General features: G+C 43.5%; 1 protein-coding gene across 1 annotated transcript; it reads right to left on the bottom strand.

The window, feature by feature from the left end:
- Positions 1–1,625: 1,625 nt before the first annotated feature.
- On the bottom strand, positions 1,626–18,758 carry LOC142158028 (fucolectin-6-like). The gene is made up of 3 exons (XM_075211606.1): positions 18,648–18,758; positions 7,700–7,973; positions 1,626–2,058 (listed from the first exon to the last, which is right to left on the bottom strand). The coding sequence occupies exons 1-3, from the start codon at positions 18,718–18,720 to the stop codon at positions 1,902–1,904; spliced, it is 504 nt and encodes a 167-aa protein (XP_075067707.1). The 5' UTR covers positions 18,721–18,758; the 3' UTR covers positions 1,626–1,901.
- Positions 18,759–19,277: the final 519 nt, after the last annotated feature.

Raw genomic sequence — 19,277 nt, 5'->3', positions numbered from 1 at the left:
CAACGCGGTAGCTTTCTGGACTGCGTAGTGGAGTGGCCCCGGTACCCAATTTGGTACCGGGGCCACAATACCTCCTCCAACTGGTCTCAATTCCACTGCACATATGGCTGCTCCTCCATCCTCAGCAGCATATAGAGGGTGGAGTTCTAGCGTGTCAATACCTCTTGTTTTCGATCATGACAGTGCATTTTAATTATTTTTGGATTTGCCCCCAACACTGAATGTAGTTAAATATCTGATACGCATCTATCTGGACTGCATAGTGGAGTGGCCCCGGTACCCAATTTGGTACCGGGGCCCCAATATATCAGCCTCAACAGGTCTGAATTCCACTGCACAGATGGCCGACCCCGGATGGACGTCTAAAACCAACATAGATGTTAAGACCGCAGTTCCTCTTTTTTGGGGCTGCACAAACAATTAACGTAGTAATATAAATGGAAGTTACTATTTTTTTGAACTACAGAAAGAAAGAACGTAGTAATAAAAATGGCAGTTACTCTTTTTTGGAACTACAGAAAGAAAGAACGTAGTCATAAAAATGGAAGTTACTATTTTTTGGAACTACTGAAATAAAGAAAGTATTAATAGAATCGGCAGTTACTCCTTTTTTGAACTACAGAAAGAAAGAACGTAGTAAATGTAATATAGATTGCAGTACCTATTCTTTAGAACTGCTTAAATATTTTTTTTATTATTAATTTTGTATAATTTTTAAAATAAATTGTTTTTTGTAATTTTGAAGAGATTTTAATAATTATAAATTTTTTATGGACTTAGCACAACTAAGCACAGGACTAAAGCACCACTGGACTCAGCAGGACAGAGCACAGGACTAAAGCACCACTGGACTCAGCAGGATAGAGCACAGGACAAAAGCACCACTGGACTCAGCAAGGACAGAGCACAGGACAAAAGCACCACTGGACTCAGCAAGGACAGAGCACTGGACACAGGTATAAAGCACCACTGGACTAAGCAAGGACAGAGCACTGATCACGCAGGAGCACCACTACCCTACACACCCTCCCTCTTCCCTGATGTCAGGCGAAATGAAGATGGCGGCCTCAAGGTGAGTATTTATGACATCCGAGTCTCGCGAGATCCGACGCGAGACTTGGATGTCATAGCCTCGGTTTGGCTTCGTTTGGCGCCCGGAAGTTCCCGAACAGTGCTCGGATCCCGTCAGATCCGCACTGTTTGGGTGGGCTTGGATTAGCGGAATCCGAGCCCGCTCATCCTTACTTTAAAGTCGCAAATGCAGCCAACTTTTCTTGAGTCCTCAATGCCTTTATCCACTATTGTAGTGCCTGTGGACTTCATCCCACCCCAATAATGGTCACTAACATTGCGATCCTCACAGACAGTTAGTTGTGTCTATTCAAGTTAACGGGATTTGTATTCATTCACTGAATTAATATAATCAGGACAGGACAGAAGCTATAGAAAATATAAGGGATTTCACAGATGTGAGGGATTTTACAGCATCCATTGCCCGTGATTCTAGTCCATAAATTCACAACATAAAGGTGCGAGGTCAGAGACTGTGATATCACTTTATTTTTTTTATGTCATCAATTTCACAAATAAGTTAACCAATAATATTTTAGACACTAATTCACCAGTTATTGTATTATTTTAAATAGCTTTACATGAAATATCTATTTAATGAAGAGATTAGTGGTAGACACAGAACAGAAAGTACAAAAGAAGTGTTATGTGTCTTCCTCTAGCATAATGGAGATTACACATACTATATGTTTGTAATATGATATATTAGGGTTCTTTAAAGGTGGGATAAATGTTTCCTTTACATAAGAGAATAGTTTCATTTAGTTTTTTTTATCTCAGTTTAATTATCCTTCCTGGGACATAATTAGTATTGTACTATAATACTTATTTTACGAGCAGGGTTTCTCCACAGCCCTATAAACCTCAACCTCACAGAGAGTCAGTTGCTCGTAGCGATTTGTGGCCACCACGTTGACATATTGACCTATCATCCCGTTACAGCAGAAAGGTACGGTGATACTAGAGATATTTGTGACTGTGCCGCACCTGGAGGGGAAACATAACAGAGAAAAATTATTATTAAGAAGTCATTCTGTGGATAAAAATTTCCATTGTAAGTTCCAATGGGCACTCAAATGCCCATCAGGCAACCCCACAAATCCATCAGACCTCCCCCACAAGCACCTCAGCAGCTTCCAGAATGCCTTCCACCACCCCCACTTGCCACAAAATGCACCTGCATGCATTCTGAACCCCACAAGCCCCAGATACCACACATATACTACAAAACTCCCCCTCATCAATCACACCTCCCCACCTGCCTTTACATGCCAACCAGACCTTCTCTACACACAACGCTCATACCTCTCCACATGCCTCTCATACTTCCCCACCTGCCCACCAGATCTCCCACCACATGCCCACCATACCTCCCCACATGCCCATGAGACTTTCCCACATGCCTCTCACACCTCCCCACATGCCCACCAGACCTCTCTACATGCTTCTCACACCTCCCCACATGCCCACCAGACCTCTCTACATGCCTCTCACACCTCCCCAAAGGCCAATCAGGCCTCCCCACCTGCCCTTTACATGCCAACCAGACCTCCTCTACACACAGCGTTCTTACCTCTCCACATGCCTCTCACACCTCCCTACATGCCCACCAGACCTCTCTACATGCTTTTCACACCTCCCCACATGCCCACCAGACCTCTCTACATGCCTTTCACACCTCCCCACATGCCAATCAGACCTCCCCACATGCCCACATGCAGCTGTAGGCTGCAGAGGAAGAAGTGAGAGCACACTGCAAGTCCTCTTACTTTATGATTTGTTGCATGACCCCCCTGCATTGTGCAAAGGAGGTCATGCAATGACATATATTCTAAAAAAGGATAAGGACCTGTAGGATTGTGAAACTACCATCCCATTAGCAGTCAAAATATAGACCTATAAATTATATCCAAGATATTCACTTCTATGTAACACCCCTTAGTGGTGTTTTAGTAAACCACGCACCCCAGTGATTACAGGAAGAGTCACCTAGTTAGGTGTTTGTGGAAAGAGCAGTGACTCAGGCTGGTTGCTATGGAGACTGAAAAGAAGAAGGAGGCACTGTAAAAAGGTGGGGGAACAAAAAAAGGAGATGAAAGTAGGGAACAGAGGGAGAGGAGAGACAAAGTGGAGATAGAAACAGAGAGACAAAAAGCAGAGGTGATGTGACAGCCTCGGACCTTGGACAGTGGGGTGGAGGTCCCAGGCTCCCCTGGTATTGACTCAAGGGCGGGTGAGTGGTGGTTGCTACATGAAGACAAACACTAATGTCTCCTAAATAAGTGTGGGGGAGCCACATAAGGGGGAGGACCCCCAAAAAAGGAATGGGGTTTGCTGCATGCAGCAGTGTGACTGTATATACAGAGTGGAGGAGACCCCAATCCCAGAGCGGGTAGAACCCCATATCACTTAAGTGAATCCCATGAGAGAAAGGGGGATATTTTGAATGGAAGAGACCCTACAGAGAGAGTTGCTGCAAGAGGCATTGTAGCTGAAGTGTCAGAGCCACTGGCTTAGAGTATACAGAGAGAGGTGTCAGAGCCAGGGGCTGAGAGTACACAGAGAGAGGTGTCAGAGCCAGGGGCTGAGAGTACACAGAGAGAGGTGTCAGAGCCAGGGGCTGAGAGTACACAGAGAGAAGTGTCAGATTCAGGGGCTGAGAGTACACAGAGAGAGGTGTCAGAGCCAGGGGCTGAGAGTACACAGAGAGAAGTGTCAGAGCCCCTGGGCTCAAATTATCCCTACAGAGGATTGGTGAGCTGCAGTTGAGAGTTGCACAGTGGATGTCAGAATTGCATTGAGAAGCTGCCTGCTTGTCAGCATCCGTGTGAATGCCCCTGCAGACAAGGGGTGTACTGCAGTGAAGTATGGAGAACTGGAGCATGGGAGACATGTGAACTATGTAATATAACATCTAGATAACTTTAAGAACTGTGACCAGGAGAACCTGGTATATACTGTGTCAACAACAGTGTAAGATGTGTGCAGGAGGAGTAAGGAGATGTACCTGCAACCAAATTCATATTGCTTACTAAGACCTGTGCTGCCGAGAGTAAGGAGCTGTATATACATTTCTGCATTGCTGCAGCCATTATGCTTATCGTGCTGGATGAAGAGGAGTGTGAATAATAGTTCAGTTTATGATAGAGATGGTCTGGCGCCCCACTACCTACAAAGATACTTTGTTGTAAAGAAACACCTGCATGTGCAGGGACCTCCTGGTCTTCTACACCCATGCCCATCAGCTAGCCAAGACTGGAGAGGGAGGTGCACTGTGTACCCTGTGCACCTCACACTGCACACAGTGACAGGGGGCTACATCTAGATTAAGTGAAATTTTACAAGATTTATTGCAGTGATGAAGAAGGTTTTGCTAAGAATAAAAATTATTCACACAGCAAAGGTATCTAAACAACAGCTGTCTGTTATGTCATTGGACATTCATAAGGTTTGTGATACAGTGCATTGAGTTTTTCTTTTTGCGTCTCTACAGCTAGTGGGGATATCAAATGACTTTTTAAATTATTAAATCTTAAATGTCTTTCTCATAATCCTTTTGCATTTTGAGGATAATGAATGATAATCATAATCAAGAAAGATTCAATCAAATACAGATTTGAGTTAGATAGGGCGCCCTTTATCCACATTGTTTTTTGCTATAGTGATGCAAATCCTGGTGGAAGTTATTAGTAATGATAATACACTTCGAGGGCCCTGATTCATCAAGTTACGTATCTGCCGATTTTGTTTGTATCGTATGCACAATCACTCAGCTCATTGCCAGAACCGGGTCATACGCCGGTGAACGCAGCAATGTTCACTGCATTTATATATGCAAAGGACACTTAGTACAGCCTACGGTTTCTGAGAGTGAGCGGGGTGGAGACGGGGCGTTCACCCATAATCAGTATACATTAGGGGTGTGCCAAACTCGAGCACACACAGCCACGTCCGAATCAACCTTGAGTTTCTTGTTTTTCTGCCGTATCTCTTGATCTAGCTACAGGGTTAGTCTCTCCTGAGTACTGGTGATGACAGTCTTGTATGCATGCTATAACATGTGTTTGCAATCAGGGGCAACTGTAAAAATGTATTTTATGTTCAGTAGACATTAATTACAGCCTAGTAAATGTATTTGATGGGATAAAATATATTTCTATTGTTTGTAACTTGTTTGTCATTAATTCTGATATTATTAACAGTTAACATTAATTCAATAGATTTTTTTTTCTTTTTGCAAATGTATATTGCACATAGGCATTGCACGTATCCTGCAGTGTATTGTGTAGAGCACAGCAGACCTACACCCGCATTCATCGCCACACGTATCTTTAGGTCCCTTCCTTGTTGAGTTTGGGAGTGCGCAGAGCCGATTTATGCATACAATGCGTGTCTTGATGAATCATGCCCTAAGTATTTTATTGGTATTGAGTGTAAGTTATACTTATTTGCAGATCACGTTTGTTGACTGTAATGACCTGTCATCTCGATCCTGAATCTTCATCAAGAATGACATAAAAATAATCTCTACACTCTGGACTGAAAACAAATGAAAGTCTATAGCTTCGGATGTGAACTCATCTACAATTGTTAAAAAAGTCATTAATAATCAATTTCGCTTTACTTGGCAACTAAAAGGCAAAGTATTTAGGGATAAATATTGCATGTGATTTAAATTTTCTATATGGGATAAATTATCCAATGTTATACTCTCATCTGAGGGAATTACTTGCAATATGTGTCTCTAAAAAAAAATCACATGTTTCGGTCGTAGCTACTTTATCAGAGAGAATAATAATAGAGAGAGAATAATAATAATACATTATTTATTTATATAGTCCCTTCCTCCCAATAGAACTCAATGCCCTCTACATTGTAGCAGAGGCAGAGGCAGGGTACGCTCAGCTGCAATTCTATGGAATAATTTATATCAGTCCCTGACTCATTTCAAGCTTACAGTCTAAATTCCTTATCACACGCACATGGACTCCACCAGTTTGTTTTTGGACTGTGTGAGAGAAAGCCCACATAGAAAGGACATTGGTGGAATCAACCCAATGTGCCACCTCGCTGCCCCAAGCAGTTTATATGTGTGTTGGGAGTGTAATATCCCTGACTCCCAGGAGCAGGGCCGTCTTTCCCATTGGGCATAATGGGCAGGTGCCCAGGGGCCCTGCAGCCCAGGGGGGCCCGTCGGAGGCAGCAAAAAAAAACAAAACCTGAAAAAAAAGAAGAAAATATTTACCTTGCGGTCAGCTGGCGATCCGGCTCCATCCATGGTCTCCTCCTCTGTGCGGCGCTCGCAGTGCATGTCGGTCGTGACGTCATCACGCCCGCCCGACATCCATTGCGGAGCGCGACGGAGGCGGAGTCCATGGAGGGAGCCGGATCGCCAGCTGACCGCAAGGTAAGTATTTTCTTCTTTTTTTTCAGGTTTTTTTTATTTTTGCTGCCTCCGACGGGCCCCCCTGGGCTGCAGGGCCCATATATATAATCATTTTTCTTTTTTGCATATATAGGGGCCCCGGTGCACTGCCGTGCCCGGGGGCCCAAGATGTTGTTAAGAGGGCCCTGCCCAGGAGAATGGGGCAAGCTCCCGCATCCAGGCCCGGCGCTCCCATTAGGCAAGGTTAGGCAGTTGCCTAGGGCGCCGTGCTCTGGAGGGCGTCTGGAGGCGCCACAGAATGAAAATTACTTTAAAACTGTGCAGCGACCGCTGACCATACCTGTCACGGCCGCCGCACAGCGTTCAGATAAATACACGGGGAGGGGGGAACAGGCTATTGCTCACCACCGCCGCCTCTCTGCTCCGTCTCCTCCCCTCCACTCACTAACTGTCGGGCGTGACATCATCATCACAGCCCAACAGTGTCAATGAGTGGAGGGGAGGAGACGGAGCAGAGAGGAGCAGCTTTATGCAGGCAAGGTAAGGAAAGACGTGGGAGGGGGGGAGGAGTGACAGTGTGCCGGGTGCTGATTTTCAAAGTGCTCCTGCGGCGGGGGGGGGGGGGGTAGGGCGCCGATTTTGACAAAGTGCCTAGGGCGCCAAGGACCCTAGCACCGGCCCTGCCCGCATCTGCCTACTTCCTAGTGAAGTTGGCAGCATTAGAGCCGCCATGACGTGATTCCCTGAGAATAGCATCATTTTGGTCCCTCCCTCCATTGTAAAATGATGCATCATTACATTGCAGGGGCAGGGTCAAAATGATGCAATTTGTCAAGCCCCGCCCCCTTCCGCCCATACCACTCACCTCCCCTAACGGACAGCAACAGCGAAAGGTTGGCAAGTAAGATCTACATGATGGGAACTTTATAACTCCACAATGTCATAAGTAAATGGCTTTTTGCTACAACCTCTGCAATTGGACTGGACAATATTGATTTATATTGAGAAAGGAATTCAACAATATGTTTGTGTGTAATGTAAATGTGTGTTGTAAGTGTGTAATGTATCAGTGTGTGCAGGTTGGTGTGGACAGCGTAGGAGAAGCTGTGATTGGTGTATGTTGTTTAGTGGGAGGGTTATATCTGTGCGAATATCTACAACACCAGAATAATCTCTTCTCGCGGTCACTACACATTAATATATAGATCTGAGAAAGATGAGTAATAATACTCAGGTACTCACAATGGATTTTTTCTGTTGGGTAAGTCCCCGATCAAGATATCCACATTCAGTAGCCGTCCCTTATAATTGTCAGATCTTCCTGTGACTACAACCTTCGCTATTTTGTAGCTCTGTTTCAGGTCCAGTTGCCACCAGGCATTGTAACTGCTGTTGGTGTGACTGCAGGAGTAGTGAAAATAATCTGAATCGATGTTGCCATCTATGGATTTATTAGCCCAGTTGGTGAGGTAGGTAGTAATTTGGGACGCTTCACCATTTATTGCTATATTTGTGGCTGAGAAAAGAAAAAGAATACAAGTCTCTTAAGTATCTGCCATCCACGCTATTTCCTACCATACAAAAGGTTTGACCCACAGATATTTGGACTTTGCTTATTTATAATTATTATATGTTGTATTATTTGGCCATAGTTGTGCCTTTATAGTAAGGCTGCCTCTAAAAAAAACGGCGCTTTCCGCCATATTCATTTTGCGTATTTGAAGATCTCAAAAAGCGTCAGCTGAAATTTGGCATGTCAAGAACATCTGTAGAGGCTGCATGACAAATTTCAGAACAAAAAAATACAAAAATGTAAAATTTGGAATAGTTTACATTTGAAAATCTTGCTGTATTTTTCTACTTCCTGTTTTTTTAAAATTATGCCCTTTTTTACGTTTTATTGGGGAAGCATAACTCAGTCTATAGAACGTCCTAAAACCAGGTTTTTTTATTTTATATAATGCTATAACTTTTAATCTGTTTATGCAGTGCCAGAGGCAAGTGTTACAGAATCCATTTTAAAATATGCCACCTTCTATGTAATGTCACTTAATTTATTCCCTGTACTGAGCTGAGAGCGAGGCATTTAAATGTGCTCTGTGACATGTCTGCACATCAGATTTACATTGTACTAACAACCCTCAGACAGGGAGCACTGATAATCAGAGACTCAGTGGGCCTGAGTCATTAAGGAGAGTAAAGCATAAAAAAGGAGTAACATTTGCACCTGGGCAAAACCATGTTGTATTGGAGGGGGAGGTAAATTTAAAATGTGAGGCAGATTTATAGTTTGGGTAGGGCATGTCCTAGATCATCTTTATATTTCAATGTAATAATAAAGCTAGCAAGTATTTGTGTGGTAGATGAAAAACAGCCAGTATTTAACTTATGTACAAAATAATAAACTGATTTGCACCCCTTGCATTGTAACATGGTTTGTCCCAGAGAACATTTACTCCTTTGCTTGCCTTAATGACTCAGGCCCAGTGACTCCACAGAGGACTAATCCTACTGACTGCCATCACTGGCTCTGCCAGGTTCATACACCCTACAACAGACACCACTGCATCACACAGCTTTACAACACCTGTACAGGAATGAGACCAAAGATGACCTAGGCTACCGATCCCAGCTCAGCTGTTCAATGGGGTCGTGAGGAAGAACAGGATGCCTGTCACCAGCAGTGCTTCTCCAGCTGGTGGGCAGGGGGTGGAATGTGACTTACAGATCCAACAATCAGAGACCTGTCCTCTCTGTTGCCCCAAGGACTCCCTCAGCTAGGTCGCACAGCCTAGATTCTTGCCCGGCCAGCGCCTACATAGTAGCATGTTGCTTCATCTCACAATGAGCACCCACAATATGTTTGAGGGGAACTGGCAGCAGAGAGCTCCTGACCAGATCGATGAGGGACTGAGCCTCCCAGAAGGGACCCCAGGGCCTCAGGGTCAGGATGAGAACAGACCCTGGAGGATAGAAATCACTGACTTCTTTACTAAGTAAGGAGCTCTCTTCCTCCCTGCTTTCTGGTTACCTGCTTGGGCCTGAAATTGATGGAGCCTTCTGCACCTGGACCTCCACTGTAAAGCCAGGCTCGTTTCTGTCACACAGAGCTGGACTATTCTGATAGATATCTGCTATTGCTGCTGGGTCTGTCTTGCCTTATCTAGTGTTTATGGCCTCTGTTTGGTGACACTAGCCTGACAGGCCTCCTTACAACTCCGACTAAGACAACAGAAGGCAATATTTTGATACACGATCAAAGAAGAAATAAGTCCGCACTCGGTTAAACCCATCTTATAAATGGTACCAACTGCTTGGCAACATAGATGCCTTATACTGTATCTATAGAAAACGAAAAGTCAGTTGTTGTCAGCTCTTGCCCATAACAATGAATATGTGTGTATCTAACAAAATATAGGTCAGTGTAGGACTTGCATACAATGAGGTGCCCTTGACGCCGGGATGCAGGCTTAAATGATTTGATAAAAATATTTTATTATTATTATTATTTTTTATTTATAGGGCGCCACTAGGTGTCCGTGGCGCCGTACAGGGACAAACAAAATTACAATACAAGGTGAGACAGCACGATACAGTAAACAATAATCATAGTAACTCAATGAGCTCAACGCTAGGGTAGGGGGAGGGGAGAGTCCGCATATGACGGAGCCCAGAAGGGAGGGTACGGGTGACAGGGAAACTCCAAGAGGGAGAGGAGGGAGCGAGAGGGGATGGGGGGGGGGGGGGGGAGAGGGTCCTTGAGGAGGAGGGCTGATAGCTGGAGAGCAGAGTTAAAAGTGGTGGAGACAGGAGGAGAGATGACCCTGCTCAAAGGAGCGTACAATCTAAAATATGAACTAATACCTCATGTTTTCATTTTACTAGATACACACAGATATGCAGGGTGAAGGATAAGTGCTGACAACAACTGTATTTTGGTTTTGTAAACATATAGGGCATATGGTACTATATATAATATGGGATATCCTGAACGCAGGCTTATTCTTTGCTGGCTTTGTTTCAAAATATTGCCTTATGTTGTCAAAGCAGCTGTCCATCACATTTGGGTGTGGCTCACAAGCCAGCCCTTACTAGATGTAAGCAACTATACCTGAAAGGTGAGTGCATCTGAATTTTACTGCATTTTAACGGTGTTTAAAGCATATAGGTCAGTATAGGACCTGCATAAAATGAGGTGCCCTTGATGCTGGGATGCAGACTTACCTGTTTTGATAAAAATATAAACCAATTCCTCATGTTTTCATTTTGCTTTCTTCTGTCTCATGTCTGTCTACCTCGTATGTTCCTTGTCATGTCTGATGCTGAATTTTTCTGTATGTCATGTGATTTGTTCTGTTATTGCATTCATGTATTTATTATTCTGCTCAATCGTACCAATGTACCTGTTGTTATGCTTACTGCTTTAATATGTGACATTTATATCAATTATGTCAGGCGAGACAGAATCTAAAAATGTGCAAGTCGCATGCAATCAGGGCCGGATTATCTGTCCTAGAGAAAAAGGCGTTAGAGAATCTTTTCCACATATTATTTCTTTTCTCTTTCTGAGAAAGACATACATTATTAGTTTTAGAGAAGCATACTGTGACTGGATCACATATAAGTAACTTATGGTATAAATTTATTTAAAGAATATAGCGCAGGGCGCTTATTTATATGATAGCAAATGCACTTATTTTTGATATTGTGTATATTTTGGAAAAGGAAATCTTTATTTCTGAGACCAGGGAAAAAGCTCATTTGTTTTTACTTTGTTAGCGGAAAGGCATGATTTCTGAGATATATATCTGATACAATAAGCCTTTGTGGAGGAAGTATTTTGTGTATCATCATGTGGGGAAATGACTTGTTTGGAGTATTGTGACTTTCTTTGGGAATGTGTATTCTGCAGCTGTGTGAAGAAAGGACCCATGTTAATCTCATGTTAATTAGACATTTTGATGTGTGAGGGTCCAGCACCTGAAGGCACAAGAAGGTTTAATTAGATGTGCTACTAGATTTCCTGTGTCCAAAACAAGATGCAGGAAATCACAGCAAGTTTTAGGATATCACAGATAAGTGTAAATATTGTTTGCTTTGCATTGCATGTAAATCCATGTTTTGGTAAACAAATTGCATCCTGATTCTAAAAATAGCTCAGACCTCAGGGGGCTGGCTTACCATTAGAGGCTGTGTCCAAATCTGTATAAAAAGCACTGTCTTGTATTGAAAATTGTTCTTCTTATTCCATCTGACCTGATCACTGGTACCTTCAATCAGTGTGACTTCAAATAAACATCACTTTCTTCAAAGACCTGCTTGATAACGTCTTCCATGCTGAAAATCCTGTGACCTACAGATTAGACCTAAAATCGAATCCGTTCCCGGCAGTTTCTGAGGTTTGGACCCAGCATTCAGTGCCACCGCTCTGCCCCCTACCCAGCAGCTCTGGCCAGTGTGATAGGCCAGGGGTGATCCATCCACAGCAACCCTGATCCATAGGAAGAGGTCAGAAGTACCAGCCCAGGTACACCAGAAACAGGGTACACGCGCAGCATCAGTTACCCAGAAGAAACCCAGTATTGGATGCCGGTAAGGAGTCCAGTGGTGGCGGCATTTGTAAGCCCCTCCTATTGCGGTGAGAGGGCGCGTTTGGGATACCGAAAGGGAATGGTGGCAAAGTAAGCCCAGCCGGTACCCAGCAGCAACAGACAGGGTGACATGGGCGGTCCATCCTGTCACACTCACTATATAAATATAACTTTTTTCTATAGGTGCAAAGGAGGTTTTTTCAAAAAAATTAATATAGGAAGGTGAATAAATAAAGGTTCTCAGTTCAGGAGTAATTTCAATTATCTCATTAGTTCATTATTGTCAGAAATCATATGTCCATAGGAATAAGTATTTTGTGTTGTAATTGGGTGTATTCAGTGATCACACTGCCATGTAGCGTCCTTTTTGTATAGACCTAGGTAGAGCTCTGTGAGTGGTTGACTGCACTTTTCCCCTGGTTTATACAGTGTCTATGGGCAATGCAATGAGCTGGGTATCAATAAAATACATGTATAGTGTCAGGGCAGAGTGTGGTCCGTATAATGTGCTAGGTATCATGGACTGTAAATATATAAGCCTGGCATAGTATCAGGTTAGTGTGTGGTCTGTATAATGTGCTGAGTATCAGGTATTGTATGTCACGATTGTCTGTTTTTGGTGATCCATATCGGGACCCTTGGGTCTAGTTGGGGCAGGAGTATAGTTGAAACTGGGACCTTGAATAAACCTCTGAGCATCAAGGAAATGCTGAGGTATATTCCGTAATATGCCAGAATCCGGAGTAGCACTCGCAGAGAGGAAGGAGTCCTAGGACCGCGTCTGTGCTGAATACAGAATTGGAATCCACAGCTGTAGAAATCTGGAACCGTTCGTGGAGAACTCAACCCCGGAACCTATTTCCAGGCCACAGAGCTGGACCCCGCTACTGGGATCTCAGAAGGATTCAGCCCATAGAAACTCAGGACAGATTTAAGCTAAAACTGGAAACCAGGGGGTAAATGTATGAAGCTCCGGGTTCTTCAACACCCGCGAGTTCGGCGTCTTCAGCGCTTAAATTTAAAGCGGCGCTGCCTTGTAAAGGGAAACTTCCCTTTACAAGGCAGCGCCGCTTTAAATTTAAGCGCTGAAGACGCCGAACTCCCGGGTGTTGAAGAACCCGGAGCTTCATACATTTACCCCCAGAACTCAGAACTGAAACCAGCTAGAAAATTGAAGATTTTGCAAATTTCTCAGGAATGTCGAAGGCAGCCTGGAGGGACCCAGATGGTCGCGAGATGACACCAGCAGATGTGATAAGTGTGACTAAAACCCTGATGTGTGACACTGTACATATATGAGTCTGGCATAGTATCAGGGTAGTATGTGGTCTGTGTAACATGGTGAGTAGCAGTGACTGTACATATTTAAGGCTGGCATAGAGTCAGGGCAGAATGTTGTCTGTTTAATATGCTGATAATCAGTAACTGTACATAGATGAGTCTGGCATAGGGTCAGAGCAGTGTTGTGATGGTGTTTATATTTATAAATGAGATATATGTAAATGAAAGAGAATCTGGTGGGCATGGGAGTAGCATGTGAGAGAAAGCTGGTGGGCAGGGTTTGCCTCTGAAAGAAAAGCTGGTGGTCAGTGGGGAATTTGTGAAGCATGTGAGAAAAAGCTGATGGGATGGCATGTAATAAAAGAGCTAGTTGACAGGGAGTGGCACGTGATAAATAAACAGGTGAGCAGAGGTAGAGTGTGAGAAAAATCTGGTGAGCAGAGGTGACATGTAATAGAAAAGCCGGTGGTCAAGGGTTGGAATCTGTCATAACAGCTGGTGGTCAGGGGGTGGTATGTGAGAATGAAGCAGATGGGCAGCAGGGCACGTGATAGATAATCTGATGGGCAGTGTCGTGCATGTCAATTTCTATGTTTTTACATTTTTAATCTTGCATTCTTTAACATTACAAAATGCATTGCAATTCCATAGGCATAAATGACCTTACAGTTTAAATTAATATTATTGAGTGAGATTGCTGTCACTCATAGAATGACGGAGCTGCTAATTCATGGATCTGTGAGATCACTGGAATACACTTGTGCAGTCAATGCAACGGAAGGTGTGAGCAGATATATAGCACAACTGGTACTCCCCACATCCACCCCACTCAGTGATTAATTTACTCTCACAAAGAAGTAGCTCATTTGTAAACTGTACAGTAGTGTACATTAAATGCACGGAGAGTGCTAGAACTATGCAGCATGGGGTATATATAAAAAATTCCAATATGTTCCCACATTAAATGTAAAATAAAAGTCTTGCTCTAATATAATAAAGCACATATTAGACAATGTATTAGTATAGTAAAACCTTCATGCAAAGTGATTTCCAACAGTAATACAAAGAAGTATGTTAAACTAGTGCAATGAGTGCTCAAATCACCATATTCAGATAGACCAAATTAACGAATGAGAGTCCTGATGTGTTGAGTTAAGAACTATCAAATACTAATTTCTTAATATGGGGTTTTGTTCAGCCAAATCTCAGTTCATTCACTCAGTTTATTCATTCCAGGGAACACATAAATCTGTGAATTAGCAGCTCCACTATTTTGTGAGTGACAGTAATCTCTCTCCATGATAGTGCTGAATCTGCAGCTAACCACAGGATGTGATGACATACCATGTCTGTATTGTGTGAGTGACAGCAATCTGACTACATGATAGTGCTGAATCTGCAGCTAACCACAGGATGTGATGACATACCATGTCTGTATTGTGTGAGTGACAGCAATCTCACTCCATGATAGTGCTGAATCTGCAGCTAACCACAGGATGTGATGACACCATGTCTGTATTGTGTGACTGACAGCAATCTGACTCCATGATAGTGCTGAATCTGCAGCTAACCACAGGATGTGATGACATACCATGTCTGTATTGTGTGAGTGACAGCAATCTCACTCCATGATAGTGCTGAATCTGCAGCTAACCACAGGATGTGATGACACCATGTCTGTATTGTGGGAGTGACAGCAATCTCACTCCATGATAGTGCTGAATCTGCAGCTAACCACAGGATGTGATGACATACCATGTCTGTATTGTGTGAGTGACATCAATCTAACTCTGATAGTGCTGAATCTGCAGCTAACCACAGGATGTGATGACACCATGTCTGTATTGTGTGACTGACAGCAATCTGACTACATGATAGTGCTGAATCTGCAGCTAACCACAGGATGTGATGACATACCATGTCTGTATTGTGTGAGTGACAGCAATCTCACTCCATGATAGTGCTGAATCTGCAGCTAACCACAGGATGTGATGACACCATGTCTGTATTGTGTGACTGACAGCAATCTGACTCCATGATAGTGCTGAATCTGCAGCTAACCACAGGATGTGATGACACCATGTCTGTATTGTGTGAGTGACAGCAATCTAACTCTGATAGTGCTGAATCTGCAGCTAACCACAGGATGTGATGACACCATGTCTGTATTGTGTGACAGCAATCTGACTCTATGATAGTGCTGAATCTGCAGCTAACCGCAGGATGTGATGACACCATGTCTGTATTGTGTGAGTGACAGCAATCTGACTCCATGATAGTGCTGAATCTGCAGCTAACCACAGGATGTGATGACACCATGTCTGTATTGTGTGAGTGACAGCAATCTGACTCCATGATAGTGCTGAATCTGCAGCTAACCACAGGATGTGATGACACCATGTCTGTATTGTGTGACAGCAATCTGACTCCATGATAGTGCTGAATCTGCAGCTAACCACAGGATGTGATGACACCATGTCTGTATTGTGTGAGTGACAGCAATCTGACTCCATGATAGTGCTGAATCTGCAGCTAACCGCAGGATGTGATGACATACCATGTCTGTATTGTGTGACAGCAATCTGACTCCATGATAGTACTGAATCTGCAGCTAGCCACAGGATGTGATGACATACCATGTCTGTATTGTGTGAGTGACAGCAATCTGACTCCATGATAGTACTGAATCTGCAGCTAGCCACAGGATGTGATGACATACCATGTCTGTATTGTGTGAATGACAGCAATCTGACTCCATGATAGTGCTGAATCTGCAGCTAACCACAGGATGTGATGGCACCATGTCTGTATTGTGTGAATGACAGCAATCTGACCCCATGATAGTGCTGAATCTGCAGCTAACCACAGGATGTGATGACACCATGTCTGTATTGTGTGAGTGACAGCAATCTGACTCCATGATAGTGCTGAATCTGCAGCTAACCACAGGATGTGATGACACCATGTCTGTATTGTGTGACTGACAGCAATCTGACTCCATGATAGTGCTGAATCTGCAGCTAACCACAGGATGTGATGACATACCATGTCTGTATTGTGTGAGTGACAGCAATCTGACTCCATGATAGTACTGAATCTGCAGCTAGCCACAGGATGTGATGACATACCATGTCTGTATTGTGTGACTGACAGCAATCTGACTCCATGATAGTACTGAATCTGCAGCTAGCCACAGGATGTGATGACATACCATGTCTGTATTGTGTGAGTGACAGTAACCTGACCCCATGATAGTGCTGAATCTGCAGCTAACCACAGGATGTGAGGACATACCATGTCTGTATTGTGTGAATGACAGCAATCTGACTCCATGATAGTGCTGAATCTGCAGCTAACCACAGGATGTGATGGCACCATGTCTGTATTGTGTGAATGACAGCAATCTGACCCCATGATAGTGCTGAATCTGCAGCTAGCCGCAGGATGTGATGACACCATGTCTGTATTGTGTGACAGCAATCTGACTCCATGATAGTGCTGAATCTGCAGCTAACCACAGGATGTCATGACACCATGTCTGTATTGTGTGAGTGACAGCAATCTGACTCCATGATAGTGCTGAATCTGCAGCTAACCACAGGATGTCATGACACCATGTCTGTATTGTGTGAGTGACAGCAATCTGACTCCATGATAGTGCTGAATCTGCAGCTAACCACAGGATGTGATGACACCATGTCTGTATTGTGTGAGTGACAGCAATCTGACTCCATGATAGTGCTGAATCTGCAGCTAACCACAGGATGTGATGACACCATGTCTGTATTGTGTGAGTGACAGCAATCTCACTCCATGATAGTGCTGAATCTGCAGCTAACCGCAGGATGTGATGACATACCATGTCTGTATTGTGTGAGTGACAGCAATCTCACTACATGATAGTGCTGAATCTGCAGCTAACCACAGGATGTGATGACACCATGTCTGTATTGTGTGAGTGACAGCAATCTGACTCCATGATAGTGCTGAATCTGCAGCTAACCACAGGATGTGATGACACCATGTCTGTATTGTGTGAATGACAGCAATCTCACTCCATGATAGTGCTGAATCTGCAGCTAACCACAGGATGTGATGACATACCATGTCTGTATTGTGTGAGTGACATCAATCTCACTCCATGATAGTGCTGAATCTGCAGCTAACCACAGGATGTGATGACATACCATGTCTGTATTGTGTGAGTGACAGCAATCTGACTCCATGATAGTGCTGAATCTGCAGCTAACCACAGGATGTGAGGACATACCATGTCTGTATTGTGTGACTGACAGCAATCTCACTCCATGATAGTGCTGAATCTGCAGCTAACCACAGGATGTGATGACATACCATGTCTGTATTGTGTGAGTGACAGCAATCTGACTCCATGATAGTGCTGAATCTGCAGCTAACCACAGGATGTGAGGACATACCATGTCTGTATTGTGTGAGTGACAGCAATCTGACTCCATGATAGTGCTGAATCTGCAGCTAACCGCAGGATGTGATGACACCATGTCTGTATTGTGTGAGTGACAGCAATCTCACTCCATGATAGTGCTGAATCTGCAGCTAGCCACAGGATGTGATGTCAGCACTGCGCAAGAAACACGTCCACTAAGGTTTCCTCCTTAATTGCTGTCATTTCATTGCTTTTTGGAATTTCAGTGGTAGGGTTTCAAGATTTTTCTTACATTTTAAGTTGTGCGTAAGTCTAAGAAGCCTTAATCGAAAATGTTAAACCATAAGGTTTTTTGTCTATGGAATTTGCATATATTTCTATACTAAATTTTAATTCACTCTCAATACATTTGTTTCATATGGCTCCAGTAACAGGCGAGTGCTAGCTAATATTGTAAAGTGTAATAGAATATGTTGCTGTTTTGTTTCTTGAATTTATAAATAAATGGTGATGATGATGATGATGATATACTAACGGGGGGATCGTACAAGAGCTGATGATCACCAATGGGCCTCACCTTGGACTGCAATGGGGGAGATAGAATTACAATAAACAGTAAAGAGGGTCTGTGCAATGTATTGTTTGTTCAATGGCTTCTCTATACGTAGATGGTAACGTAATAGCACTATATAAACAAACAAGAATAATAACATGTGTCATATGGCAGACAATGGGGATCTACAATGAGCTGCTGGTCCAGCATTTTTAATGTAGTGGCACAATTATGATTTCTAGCCAGGGCCCCATGTTGTACAAAACAAGCCCTGGTGGAAACATGCTGATCTCTCCTTATCTCTGATCAATAACTTCCTATCTGAATTAAAAATGATGCGTATGAACAGGTTATTCTCACCATCAGCCTCTGGGTTACAGCTCTGAGCCAGACCAAGGAATCCGAGCAGAGCCACAGCCACCAGCTGATCCATTCTGGAGGAAATAAATAATACAGACAATCAAGATATGATATGTGTAAGCCTAGCTCAATGTTTTACAAGAGTCAAAGTAGTATCACTGTGGTAGCAGATCCTGAGCGGTCAGTGGAGAGAATCACAAGGAAGCGTCGGTAAACAACAGAAGTCACGGTCAGCTGATAAACACAAGCAGTTAGAGAAGAGCGAGAGATGACCGGGAGGATTATGTGCATTATGGCTGAAAAGGAGCCATTGCCTGTGCATCAGTAGCAACTGGATCCTGATCTGTGCGGAAATGGGAAGAGAACTGAGAGACCGTAGAGGGAGGGATAATAATATATAATAATAATAATAGAGGAGATTATTGACCTGAAGGGAGAATTGTATTGGTATATAAGTGGTTTGCTAGGAAAGACGAGAGATTGAGCACAAGTCTATGGGACTAAAGGCCTGAGTCATTAAGGCAAGCAATGCAAAAAAAGGAGTAACTTTGCACCTTGGCAAATCCATGTTGCATTGGAGGGGGAGGTAAATTTAAAATGTGGGGACAGATTTATAGTTGGGGTAGGACA

The sequence above is a fragment of the Mixophyes fleayi genome, chromosome 5 (assembly GCF_038048845.1).
Source record: "Mixophyes fleayi isolate aMixFle1 chromosome 5, aMixFle1.hap1, whole genome shotgun sequence".
NCBI classification, from domain to species: domain Eukaryota; kingdom Metazoa; phylum Chordata; class Amphibia; order Anura; family Limnodynastidae; genus Mixophyes; species Mixophyes fleayi.
The sequence above is the reverse complement of the archived record's forward strand: the minus strand, read 5'-3'. Positions and strand labels throughout refer to the sequence as shown.

Coding starts and splice junctions, on each gene's coding strand:
- LOC142158028 (XM_075211606.1), bottom strand. CDS start 18,720: ATGGATCAGCTGGTGGCTGTGGCTCTGCTCGGATTCCTTGGTCTGGCT. Junction 7,974..18,647: donor CTGTAACCCAGAGGCTGATG/GTGAGAATAACC, acceptor TTCTTTTCTCAG/CCACAAATATAGCAATAAAT. Junction 2,059..7,699: donor CCCAACAGAAAAAATCCATT/GTGAGTACCTGA, acceptor TTTCCCCTCCAG/GTGCGGCACAGTCACAAATA.